The sequence below is a fragment of the Corapipo altera genome, unplaced genomic scaffold (assembly GCF_003945725.1).
Source record: "Corapipo altera isolate COAL_440 unplaced genomic scaffold, ASM394572v1 78, whole genome shotgun sequence".
Classification (NCBI taxonomy): domain Eukaryota; kingdom Metazoa; phylum Chordata; class Aves; order Passeriformes; family Pipridae; genus Corapipo; species Corapipo altera.
In genome coordinates, this window is record NW_020884904.1 from 8729576 (window position 1) to 8742744 (window position 13169).

The 13169-nt window shown below is 42.2% G+C and overlaps 1 protein-coding gene across 11 annotated transcripts in view; it reads right to left on the minus strand.

Annotated features, from left to right (window-relative positions):
- Positions 1 to 1147: 1147 nt before the first annotated feature.
- BRSK2 (BR serine/threonine kinase 2) overlaps positions 1148 to 13169 on the minus strand; it is a 312908-nt gene continuing 300886 nt past the window's right edge. For 4 of the 11 annotated variants that reach the window (XM_027651228.1, XM_027651231.1, XM_027651233.1 and 1 more), the window contains 2 exons: positions 4401 to 4465; positions 1148 to 3729 (listed from right to left, as the gene is read on the minus strand). In XM_027651228.1, coding sequence (XP_027507029.1) covers positions 3277 to 3729; positions 4401 to 4465 — 518 coding nt within the window. In that variant the 3' untranslated portion in view covers positions 1148 to 3276. Of the gene's footprint in view, positions 4466 to 13169 lie in introns of all 11 variants that reach the window. The other 7 variants (XM_027651234.1, XM_027651232.1, XM_027651239.1 and 4 more) reach the window with 5 other exon arrangements.

Genomic DNA, 13169 nt, shown 5'->3' on the forward strand with positions numbered 1-13169 from the left:
TGCACCTGGTAGAGATGAGCTACAGCCTCTAGCGGTGGCCACAGCCATAGGGAGGAAGTGGGGTGAACTACTCCTCTTGCTGTCACAGGGGCTGCAAAGGGACACCACACCATGCCCTGAGGGGTGGCAGCTGCCCAGGGTCTGCCTCTCAGGGGCTTCCCAAACCCACTCACAGCCCTCACTCTGCCTTGCAGGAGCACCTCCACAGCTGGGGCAGCACCGTAGAACTTTCCAGAAGGCCTCCTCCTGCCTGCCCTCCCTCGTGGGCAGCACCCTCCCCTCATTGCCTCCACGGACAGAAGACTCAGTCTGGCTCAGCCAGAGCAGCTCTGTTGGGGACCACCAGAGCAGACACGTCCAGAGGTGGCCAGGATGTGGTGAGTGCAGGGCCAGGATGTCTGCAGGGCCAGTGCTGCAGACCCATCACGAGCCTGGACCTACCAAGCTCTCCCCAGCCATGTGGGAAGCACCCACTTCTCCCAGGCACACACCAGCCAGGTCAGAGCCGAGGAGGCGAACTGCCAGGTGCAGTTACAAATCCAGCATTAAGGAACACCCAAAAGCCGAGCGACGTGTGATGAGCCAGCAGCCACCTGGACTGACAAACCAACCAGCAACAAAACCCCAGACCCACACAAGCCAGGGACGTACCTGATCAGCTTTTTCAAATGTATGTGACTGAGAGTGTTTCAGGCAGGGAGGGTGGAGAAATCCTTCCTATTGCTAAATCTGGAAGCAACGTGAGAAGCTCAGGTTAGAGATGAGAATAATCACAAGCAGCAACAGTTTTTGGTACAGTGGTTTCCATCCAGACCAGATCTAGGGGGTGTCATTGCTCTGAAATCTGCATTAATCTTTCTCAACACGTTACTGTGGAAAAACAGGCCTACAGGGTTAAGCTGTCCTTGTTCTTCACCTGCTCATTGCATGTCAGCGCTGTGAGGGCGGAGCACGCTGGGCACAGCACTATGGACCCCGGTGCTGCGAGGAGCCAGTGTTAGTTCCGTGGCCAGGAGGATGATGCTGCATTACTTCAGCCGCCATCTTCAGCTCCTTTGGTGTAGAAAGCCCTGACACCGTACTTACCAGGTCTGGCACTGGCGAGAAGTTTGTTTTCGTGGACATAAACTGGACACTCAACAGTTCGTATCTTTACTGAATGAATTTATTGGTTTTTGAACTAAAGTTGCTCACAGTTATTTAACAAGGGATACATCAGATTTTTTTGTCCATTTTAAACCATTAAATAATGTCAGTTTGTGTCTGTATATGTGTGTGTGCGCGCGTGTGTGTCTTCAAAGTACAAAATAGGAAGGATAACAAGAGGTATTGCTTTCATTTATTCTTATATCTTGTGTAAGTAATCCCCTTCCTGCTTGTACCACATGAGTTTTGATGATATAGGTATTTTTAAATTATTATTATTATCTTGTATTGAAATCCCAGCCTTTTGTAGAGGTACAATGTAACAGAAGCATCAAAATCTATACACAAGGGAAGAGAAAAGAGGGAAAAGAAGGACGGGGGTGATGGGAGGGGAGCTCGGAGGAGAAGTAGAGAGAGGGCAGAGGCAGGAAAGACAACGAAAGCAAAAGAGACTAATTTACAGCAATGTCATGCAATTAAAACTGCCCCCCTCTCCTGCACCCTTGCCTCCCCCCCTCCCCAGCCATCATCCCCTGGTGTCTGACATGCACACAGCAATACGAGAGAGAAAAGTTTAAGAACAGGGAAAATAAATAAATAAATAAAGCAAAAAAATTAAAATAAATCCCTCCCATTTGGGGGAATGGGGAAACGGGGCAGAAGTCAAAGGTCTTTGCCCCAGTTGTGTCTTTAAAAATTCTTTTTAATCTTCAAACCTATGTACAAGTAAAACTGGTCCAAGAAGGGGAAAAATGATTAAAAAAACCAACAACGACAACAACAACAAAAAAGAACTCATCCAACATTATCATTAAAAAAAATAATCTTGCGATACAACATACACCCATAGGAACCCAACGAGCAGCAATCGAAGGTCATAAAAGAGCTGAACACTAATGCTAAGCCTACATTCTTAAAATCTCAGTCAAGAAGTACTTCTCACTGTGTTTTGTCTTCCACGCGTAAAACCACGTTTTTTTGTTTGTTTAACCTTTGAGCTTGGGCCAGAATAAGTTACACTTGGTCACATAAATCTTGAGGAGGAGGAAAAAAGGCAGCAATTCTTCTTTCTCAAAGTCACAAAATGAACACTTACAGGGTTTCTGTGTCTTTTTTCCGCCTCCTCCCCAAAATAAATAAGAATCAATGTTGCCTCTACACAGTTATTAAACAGAAGATATATCTAACAGCTTATTTTTTTAAATATATATATATGTATATATAAATAACCAAGACCTAATAACTGAAACACAAAAAAAAAAAGGTCCCCATCCACCCAATCCCACCCTCCTCCCCTTCCAAAAAAACTAAAACCAAAACAAAAACTTTATAAAAATATCTTGCAGTAAATTTTAAAGTTTACAGTAGCTTCGTGATTAAGTCTCCCATTGCCCTGACTCCACCTTGTCTTGCTCTGATGAACTAAGTGCCAGTGATTTTGCACACACACACACACAGGAAAGAAAACCCAATATAAGTCTCTTTTCTTCCTCCTCTTCATCTTCTTTTTTTTTCTTTTTTTTTTCTTTTTTCCTTTTTTTTTTAAGAAAAAAATCACCCAAGCCAACAAATGAAACTGGTAACTTAAAGAAATAATAATACTGATATCAATGCAGCACTAGCAACACAACAATTGCCTCTAAATGCAGGGTGTAGTGGAGGATCCAGCTGGTCGAAGAAGGTCCCAGCAAGGTGGCACAGTGGCAGGGAGTTGACAGGTGGGGAGGAAGGTGTCGAAGGAGGAGCAGCAGTAGCAGCAGCGGCAACTGTGCCTGGTGACGGGAGAGACAGTCCTTGGCAGAGTCTTGTCCCTCTTCTTTGCTACCAGAAGTTGCCTTTTCCCTAAGTTTTAATGTTTTGTTTGTATTTGTTTATTCATTGAACCCCCTCTCCCTCCTAAGTTTACTCCTTTCCCCTTCCAGCAGGTTAAAAAACAAAATGATACAGTATAAAAAAACCAATTATTTCGTATATATATATGTATGTATGTATGTATGTATAAATATACACACATATATACATGTATATATAAAAAAAGGGGGCAAAAGAAAAGGAAAAGGTGGTGGGGAGAAAAAAAAAAGGTAAGAAAATCCCATGATGAAGCTCCCCAATATTGTCTTGGTTCAACGCTTAGTTTTGAGTTGCTCCTGGCTGGTTTCTGATGAGAACGCGCTCTGGATTCATGGAACACTGCGCTCCCACTACACCCGTCTCCTTCCCCACACCCTCCCTTTCCGGGCTGTGTTCACCTGCGCGGACAGAAGTTGCCAAGGGTAAAGATTTCACTCCAGCAATTTGCAACCTCCTTTGAGCCCAGACTCTGCAATCCCACAACTGAGCAGGTCTCTCTCGTGGAGCACCAAAAAAGAAAAAGAGAGGGGGAAAAAAAAACCAGGCGTGCACTGGGGAGGTGTTTGGGGAGAAGTGGGGGAGAAGCCCACTTCCTGAAGGGAGAGGGGAGGCTGGGAACCTCAAACAGGACTGGTCCTTGGACAGTCTACATCGGTTGCCTTCCGTCAACAAGTGTCCGCAGAGCACAGAAGGTGAAGCCGTGGCTGACATGTTAACTTTTCGGGATAATTCCTGGTAGCAGAGCGGAAACAAGTGGTGTCGTCAGAAACACAGAGAGAGCATGAACAGAACAAGAAACAAAACAAAAGAAAACGAAAAAAAATAATAAAAAACCCAAAAAATCAGGAAGGAGAAAAAAAGCAAAACATTCAAAAAAAGGGAGGAAAAAAAAACAATCGAAAAAAACCACAACCCAAGATCTGGTGAACTGGGTTTGTCATCTGTGCTACCTTTTCTTTTCTTTCTTTTCTTTTCATTCTTTCATTCGTTTGTTTTTGTGTTTGTTTCTGAGATATATATTATATATCATATATAAATATATATATGTATATATATACAGTCATTCCTTCATACAAAATTTGTCTATAGACAGTTTTGTACTGTTGTGGCAAGGTATATACATCCTTCTAGTTTAGAGGCTAGCTTGCTAAGGAATATTCTTTCATTCTTTCTTGCTTTTTTCTTTTTGTTTTGTTTTTGTTTTTGTTTTTTTTCCTAAGTTATTTAATTTTTTATGTGTTTATTTAAGGTTGGTCTTGTAGGCCGACTGATGAGACCATCTTTGCCTTGTCTTTGCCAGCAGGGTACTTATTGTCTCCTCTAGACCCATAGTCATTAGAACCGGAATCGCTCCGCTTGCTGTTTGCGCTATGCTTGGTTGGCGTGCCGGGGGGATGGCTCACCTGCCCGTTCTTCTCGTCTGAAAAAAGTTGTTTAATTACGTCAAAGAAGTTACTCAATGGGCTGCCTGGGTACACAAAACAGAGGAGACAAAAAAAGAAAGAAAGAAAGAAAGAAGGAAAAAAAAAAAAAAACGAGAGGGAAAGAGAGAGAAAAAGAGGAGAGAAAGAGAGAGAACAAACAAACAAATGAACAATGGGGTTTTTAACGAGAAGAACATGATGAGGAGATCCAGAGCCACGTGCGTGGGGGTGTGTGGGGGATGAAGACAATGAGCAGGAAGAGGAAGAGTGTTTAGGATGGGATACCTACAGAAATAAAGAGGCCGGGAGCATAAAGCACCTAAGGGAAAGGTCCTAGTTTTTTCCTGAGTGAGGAAGCATTGCTGTCTCATCTAGCAAGAGGACACAGTACCATGTGACTGAAATAGTTCAGTCCATTACTTGGAGTCACTTGGCCATTTCACATGGAAATATCCACAAACACGTTGCTGGATACAGGCAAATCCCATCTTACTGCAGCTGTTACAAACACAGGGTATTTGCACGTGCCCGCCAAGCGATGCTTTGCTCTGCAGCCTTGCTAAGCTCTCTGGTTACACCAGCCATTAGGCTTTCCTTGCTTGAACTTTATTTTCTTCTGAGTATCTCCTTGTCAGCCTGCCATCACTAAGCCTGAAGCACCTGAGTGGTCCGAGGGAAACAGCATTTGAAAAATGATCTATGGCTGAGATGAGTGTTGCCATCTGCATGCGTGGTCTGTGGTTTGTAATCGCAGGCTTCTAAGCACCTTCAGATCTCCCTACAAAGGTACCTGGAAATGAAGATGCTGAATGCGTTATGAAAGCAGGTTGTTATGCATCTAACTATTTCTGGGACCTAGCAGAGTCAATAACTATTACCTCATTGTCCTGAATTTCTGTTCTCTCTACAACACAGCCTCCATGGCACTGACATGCACTCCAGTGGAGTTAGAAGCCAGAGAGGGGTTTAGGGTTGTGTACTAAGTAAAACAGGCATCTCCTTAAGCCAGCCTCTAGATCAGGTTGCAGTATTAACAAGGGTTGGGCACTGTGCAAATGAATACAACCTTTCATTTCTAGTCCATTTTAATTTTCTTGAGTTGGGGGATTAATCCTTATCAAACATAGGAATGCTCACACTAAATTCTTCAAACATGGATATTGAAGGTGTTTTTTAACCTAATGTACACCATGGAGGTTCTGTCTCTTTGTGATCGTTAAAATCCCATGATGGTTTTCTCAATATTGGGACTGTTGGCTCTACTGTTCAGTCAAATTCAAATCATTTACATCTCCAGCTCCTGCAGGGAAATAGGCTTCCTGTATCTACCTTCCATGGTGGTGGCATGGCTGTGAAGAGTGGAATCTTTCATCCCCTGCAATGGGAACATTCAGTCAGGAGCAAAGGGCTTCTTCATAGCAGAGATTGCCATGTTTCCATAGTTGGTGGACAGTAGTGGCTTGGTAATATTGTATTGCCCTTCACTCTCATTACAAACATAAGTAATCCATTAACAACAGCAGGTAAGTACTTTCTGTACATGGTAATTGGTCTGAAGAGCTCGCTGAATGCTTTCTGATTCTCTAATGGAAAATGCTAGACAGACATCAACTGCTCTTAGACAAAGAAAGAGGAAATATATAGTATTTGTGCTCTGCAAAACTGAAAGGGTTACTCTTTTTTTCCTGCTCTGTGCTAACCAGGTAGCTGCTGCTTTCCTCTGTATGTTAACAGGCATTGAGAAAAATCAAATGGCTGGCATATTCAGTGAAGGATCTTAATCTTATTAATCTAATTCATCCCTTGCCTTCTTCTACTTGCTGCTTTGTGTCCAACTTTCTGCTTGCCCCGGTTCTGTCTGTCATTCAGCTACACCAGAGTCACAAGCTGTGAGTTTCTGAAAGGGCATCATTCACCCAACTGAGTGAAGCCTTAGTGATGGGCACAAACAAACCACCAGGCACAGCACATATCTCAATTTCTGTCTAAGAGAAGAAGGGCTATCAAACTCTCAGTCACTTTGGGGTCAGACCTCCATGACCTCCACCTCCTTCTGTCCACATGCATACAAATGCTTTGGAAAGGGGATATCTGTTCCACATCTATGACTTCTATTTCAGAGATTTCCCTAGCCTCCCTAAAACTGTTATAGGTTTGTGGGCTTTTGCTCTGCGCAGACTCACTTCTATCTCCTCAGATTAATTTCTACTTCTTTTAGGTGGATACCATTTTTCAATTAAAAGAAAAAAAAGAAAGCAAACACTCAACCTTGAATGCAGGAATGTGGGCAGATCTGGTTTTTAGGTGGCTTTGGACCCCTCATCCTCATAAGCAAATGGAGTCAGCAGAGAGAATGAAAAAGAGCACTGAAAAAAATGCTGGAGAGGAAAAGACTGCTAGGTTGGGAGAAAAGAGTAGGGCAATATCTAGTTATTCATCTGAGCAGTTTATTCAACATGCTTAGAGGGAAAGATGAGGGCAGAGTAAGCAGGGCTCTGCAGGAATTGGGGAAGTCTTTTGTTTTCATGTAGACAGGAACAGTGACAAAGTACAACTAGCAAGAATGGAGCAATAAAACACTTTAGAAATTATATATCTTGTATTTGCTGAGTCCTGATACAGGATTTTTTCAGTCGTCCTACTAAAATATGCAGCCCCTGTTTCATACACCCTTTCTCCTCCCCAGCTTTCAAGTGTCTGGAGATTTACTGCAGCAAAAGTATTTAACAGTCTGCTTTTCTCTGCCTCTATCACTACTGAATTCCTTACAATCAGCATTTTCAGTTAAAACTTTAATGGGAGGTAAGAAATCCTTAGGGATGTTTAAAGAGAGCTACTGAAAAATAAAATAGGCCATTTCACTAACCCTTTCTTTCCTTTGCCCTTTGTACTTGTAATTAAATAGTAGGTAATAATGCTCTCTCTGGCAGTCAAGAAAGAACTGATCCTACACCAAGCAATACAGACAATCACTGCATTGATGTCTATGTGACAGGTTATTAGCCTGCTCTTGGGCTAGTCAACAAAAGGAGTTCTCACATTCTTCTCTGGAGATATATAAGTAGGGGACAGCTATCCTGTCCCTTTGGGGTTATACATCCAGTAAAACAAGACTTGAAAACGCAGGTGATGATGGATTAGAATAGCTTTTTCAGCAATCTTCCACTCCTAAGATTCAGTGCAAAATGTGTCATAGGCCTCTACACCAGCAAGTCCATCTAGGGCCTCAAAAAGGCTGCCTTTCTTATTTCAGAAAGTGAGATGACATCCCATTTCCTCTGGACAGGGATGGAGGTTTGGCTCACTGATTCTTTAGAACATCCCTGGTGTTTCATGCATCTGTAACTAAGGTCTTCTTTCCCCTTGAGAGCAAACGTTCATCAACACAGAGCAAAGAAGGCATGAAGGGTAGCAAGGGTGAGAAACCATGAGAAGGATCAGAGGCAGGAGGGGAGGTTCAGAGCATCAGGTTTATGTCTATTAGGAGGAGATGGATATGCGCATTTTTTAGTTAGACCACGGAGCTGTACACTGCAAGATGGGGAAGGTGGATGGGTTTGAAAACAAGCACTGAAGCTTATGAAACGGTCATGTATTGAAGTGAATATATTTAGAGAAATATATTTATGGAGAAGGCACTGGTTTGTGGCATCTGTGTGCAGCACTGTAACGGCCAAGTATCACGAAACAAGTCAAAACTGTGAATGCAATTGAATACAATAAGTGCTAATAGGAAGAAACAGAGCTAGAGACAGACACAAAAATGTAAAAGGAAGCTGGGCAGGTGTTTTGTATCAACCTTCACAGTCCTCAGTATTTCATTTGCTATTCTTAGGAAGTCTGTCTGACATTGATCTAGCCCCAATGGTGTCATCGGCTTGAGAAGCCAGGTAGAAGCAGAACACCCAGGTAAGAGAGGAAAGAGAAAATGAGGTGAATCATCAGGCACCAGAAGTGACACCAGAAAAGGATGCACCTTGCAAAGACCCTGCTCTGGCCTTATAAAGACCCTCAGTCCTCCACAGAACATGGTGAACAAGCAGCTTCAGGACAAGCCTGGAGGCTTCAGTTACTCATTAGAGCCCCAGTTACTGATTAGAGCCTCCTGTTTTGTAACATTTTAAGACAGTCAGATAAGGGCTTGGTCCTGTTTTCATTGAAGCAAATAGCAACATTCCCACTGACTTAACGGAAGCAAACCCTGAGGCACTTCCCTCTCCTGTGAAACCATCACTCTCAAGTCTATGTATTTTTAATGCACTAATCCTTGTGGTGCTGAACACAAAATTGCACAAAACAAATATGCCATCTGTGGGATTAATCCTCTGCCTTTCCTTTCTGCATAGCCTGAGAAATTTTGGGGTTTTGCATATTTAGTTTGGGCTTTGGGAGAAAGTAAATCGGAAAACATAGGTCTCCACTGGAAACAGAGACACCTTTTGTAAACCTGACCTCCCTTATTCCGTCCCTTGTTGCTTTCACATCCTTCCTGTCTTCTGCCTGCCTCTGTTTCTGAGGTTTTCTTCCTATACTCATTCCTTACTCTTTATCCCTTGTCTTTTCATCCCTAGGTTGCTCTGTGTTTTGATAGCAGCTGGGGTGAAGCACATAACAAAAATTTTACTCCTTTCCTTTCACATAAAGCATTAAAACATTCTCTTAATGGGTGATAATCTGTTCCCTTTCAAACCCATTTTGCTGGCAGAGTACTAGCCCTCTTCGTTAAGACTAGACATTTTTCTCCTTTTTGCTTGGTTTCTGTTGACAGAGTCCCTCCTGCCTTCAAAAACAAATGACTTAAAATATAGAACCCACTCCAAAAGTATAAGCAGTGAAAGGGATGACAGAAAGATAAAGTGGCCTGTTCCTCTTTGTTTAGTTGTAGTATCCTGTAGGAGCCTTCCTGCAGGCTAAAGAGCCCCTAGCCTAGGCACTGTACAAATACAAATCGGAGAGATGCCTCAGAAAGCTCACAAACTACTGTCAGTCAGTCCATGGAACAACTCCAGTTCCTTAGCAGGATACCTGAATTGCAACTGGGAAAGGTGACTTACCTTCCAGAGTCCTTAGACTCTACTAGTAAAAATGACAACTGAAAACAATGTTTTCAGGAACAGACTGCTGGTAGGAACTACTCAGATTATCACACAGCATTGGCACAGGTGTCCATGCTTCCAGCAGGTGGGAACTTTCAATTGCTACACACGTGGGAAGATCTGAACAACCAACTTGACATTTAAATGCTCTATAACCCATCCTTGTTCTTACTCCCCTAAAAGATCCCATCTCCTCTGCAGGAGGGTGGCCCAATATTTGTGACTAGCCAGAAGCATCCAGATGGCCATTCTTCCTCTATCTTGCACATTTTTTCTCTTTCTCTCATAAATACAAAGAGAAACTGAGATCCAGTTCAGCCTCCCCTTTTACAGATAATATTACTCAGACAGGTAGCTCTTGGGTAATGAGTTAAGAGAATGATGAACACAGGCAGGAAAGCCTCAAAGAGATGAGGCCTATTTCCTTGCTGCTACCTTCTGCAGAGCTAAGGCCTGTGTAATGAATCAGAAACCAAACGTTTCTGTTACTGATGAATAGCTCTGGCCAATCCAGCACCACCACACAACATTCAAAAAAGGAGACATGATGATGGAGACGGAAGGAATCATACATTCATTTGGACAGCTGGTGGCACTGAAAGAGCAGACAAGGATAGTAGTGGGATGAAAAGATGCCAGATTCTGTTGTGGAATCATGCTGTTCTGGAAAATTGGATGGTAAAGGACTAAGCCCAAGAATTCTTTGTATCTGCCTGTCCTTTTATGAAGATCTGCCTGCACAAGTGTGTGCTGAGAGGGGAAGCTAATGACTCACATTCGTAAAGCCACAGCAAATGATAGTATTGCTGCTACCCATTCTCTAAGAGACTTTTGCTGCTTCATTCCAATCCTGTTTGTCTATAAAAATGCTAAATGTGTATTGGTACTTCATAATATGATTTTGGTCTTTTCTGCCAGATGGATGTTCATGTATTATGTTATAGGTTTTAAGTTCTCTGACTGTTCCTAGGGGAGAGATGACCTGTGTATGCTCGTGAAATGTTGCTTCCTCATTTCCACCAAATCAATCACTTCAAAATATGATTTAATCTTCTCAGAAGGCCATCTTAAACTTAGTTTAGTACAGCAGCTTACTACACCAAGCAAGTATTTCCATGCAGTATCCTGAAACGCTGGCTATTATAAAGTACTGTGATCTTAATTAAGAGTGAGATATCTGTGTTTCCTGTATTAGATATTACTACAGAGAAAGAAGAAAAGATCTTGTATTGGACAGTAAAAATCTCACCATAGCTGTCAAAACAGGATCTGACATGAAACAAATAGTTCACTAAGTCTGGATTCATTTCTAGTGCCAAGTTGCCTTTTTTGTGGCTACCTTCTTCTACAGTGCAAAAACATGAGGCATGAATTGGAAAAGAAATGTCTCCCAAACACAACACTAGACTGAAGACATTACAACTACAGTATGTGGGGAGTCAGTCATTCATCTGGACAGCAAAGGATACCGGCAGAATGAGCAGGGGTAACTGGGAAACCTGGCTTGAACTCTTTAGAACATCTGACTTATTGCAATCCACCCATTACGAATGAATATATGATCTTTCAGGTGCGTCTTCCTTTTGTCTCTTCACAGTGTGACAGTGGTGAGAAGAGCCTTTCAGCTGGGAGGGTAGCGTATGCTTTTTTCTGTAGATTTCAGCACCAGTATTTCTGCCATCAGTTACAGCTTTTTGAATGCAAATAACCAACCTTGTCTTCCATCAAATAGCTACTTTGTGAGAAGCAGGATTACTCTAATTAATCCCAATATGGGTCAGGATCATTTCCAAGAGCACCAAGTCCAGATATTTGCTGCTGCTTACACCAGCAGTCTCTAAATCAGCACTCACAAAGCTACAGGCTGCAATTGCAACCCAAATGTGATGCAACCAGTTTAAAACTGCAAAATGTTTCCTAACTTCTCAAGTAGCTTGGGACGGCATTGACATGGGCTCACATCTATGAATCACACTGTGATTGCAAGGAGCTATGAAGAGAAGCCTTCACTGCAGTGCAGTTGCCCTGTATGCACTGAGGATGATTGGCCATGGGCAACAAGATCAGATGGCTCTGAAGAGGAAGTCCTGAATGTCAAGTCCTAAACACTGGAAGCAAGAGATCTGACTGAGATACACTGGCAAGACACGAAAGGCAAGTGGACTCGCTGTGCTTCTGCTTCTATCAGATCATTTTGGTGATAGCCACTGGTACACACAAGGATCCAAAAAGCTTTTTGTTTAACTCTGGTGCAAGGAACTGTAAGCAGCAATACAAGATAAATATTTAAAAATAAACACAACATCTTCTTCCCAGCCTGCACAGGGTTATGATCTAAGATTTTGCAGGAACATTTTGCAGTGCCCAACATAACAGCATGATTTGACTGGAGCTGTAGCAAGCCAGCGTTCTCATGGAGCTGCACCAGTTATACGTACTAACCTTCTTCTCCTCCTATCATCACCCACTTTCCATGGACGTGCCACTGATGTAACTCAAGACTTTCCTGAGAGTCATGAGAGATGGAAAACAACAAGCAAAGATTGCCTTACTTGGAAATAAAATTCATCCTCGGATAGCTGCAGTGGAGACTGGAAAGTTTACAGGCTCCCTGGGGTATCTCAGAAGGTAAAGTGGAGGATAAGGAAATTTTTTCAGAGCTTTCTGTCAGCATCTAGCACCTTGGCAAAACATACTTACTAAGGACTCCAAAAAACTAAAAATGGCTAGGAATGGGAGCCCAAAGACTATACACAAGCTTTACTATGAATTCAACCACTCAAAGAAATTCTAAGCTCACTATGTAAACAACTTAAAGTCATTAAAGTTTGTGAAGACAGACTTTTTTCTGAACAAGGACTACTGAAATTGGCACTGTGGGCTTCTGTGTGGTGTATATCACTGGCTCCAGATCCAACTTGTTCAATCTACAATGAATGATACTTGCTTTCTAATTCCCAGCTTTGTGGTTGAAGCTGGAGGGCTTTCCAGTTCATGTATTATCTTGATTTTTATTTTTAATGTAAAGGCTCTTCAGAACCTATTAGAACCTTAATTATACAAGCTATTCTGCAGTAACATAGACATTAATACCAGATTAGATGGCAGTAAACAGTTCTCTAAATCCTGCTTCAAAAGAAACAGAATCCAGTTTTTTTAAAGCTGTGCTGATTTTATAAGGCTTAACAGCAGCACACAAAGTGATAAAGCTTACTTGTCACTAAACTGATTTGGCTCTGAATACACACAAAGAATAGATCAGCTAAGGTATCACTCCTGTAGGCATTTAGGTTACAGTTGCATTTTCTAAGTAAAGATTTTAATTTTTAGAAGGTAAATTTAATCTTACAAATGAACTTCACAGATAAGAGTTTAGTCTTTCTGACAATAGCAACGCCCGTTCCTCTGCTAAGATGGGTGGAAACATAAAATATTCCACCCCAATGTGCATTTCAACTTTATTATGAGCCAAGTTATTTCTCCTATTGTGAAACAGAAGAACTGTTGGCAGCAGTTTTCTAGTTTGCACAGGTAGGGTTGGTACAGCAACTGTTACAACGTTTGGATATTGGCGGCTCCTATGACACACCTTGGCTGTTCAAACATTAACTTGTTTTTCAATGCCAATGGCTGTATGCAAATCACTTCTCAG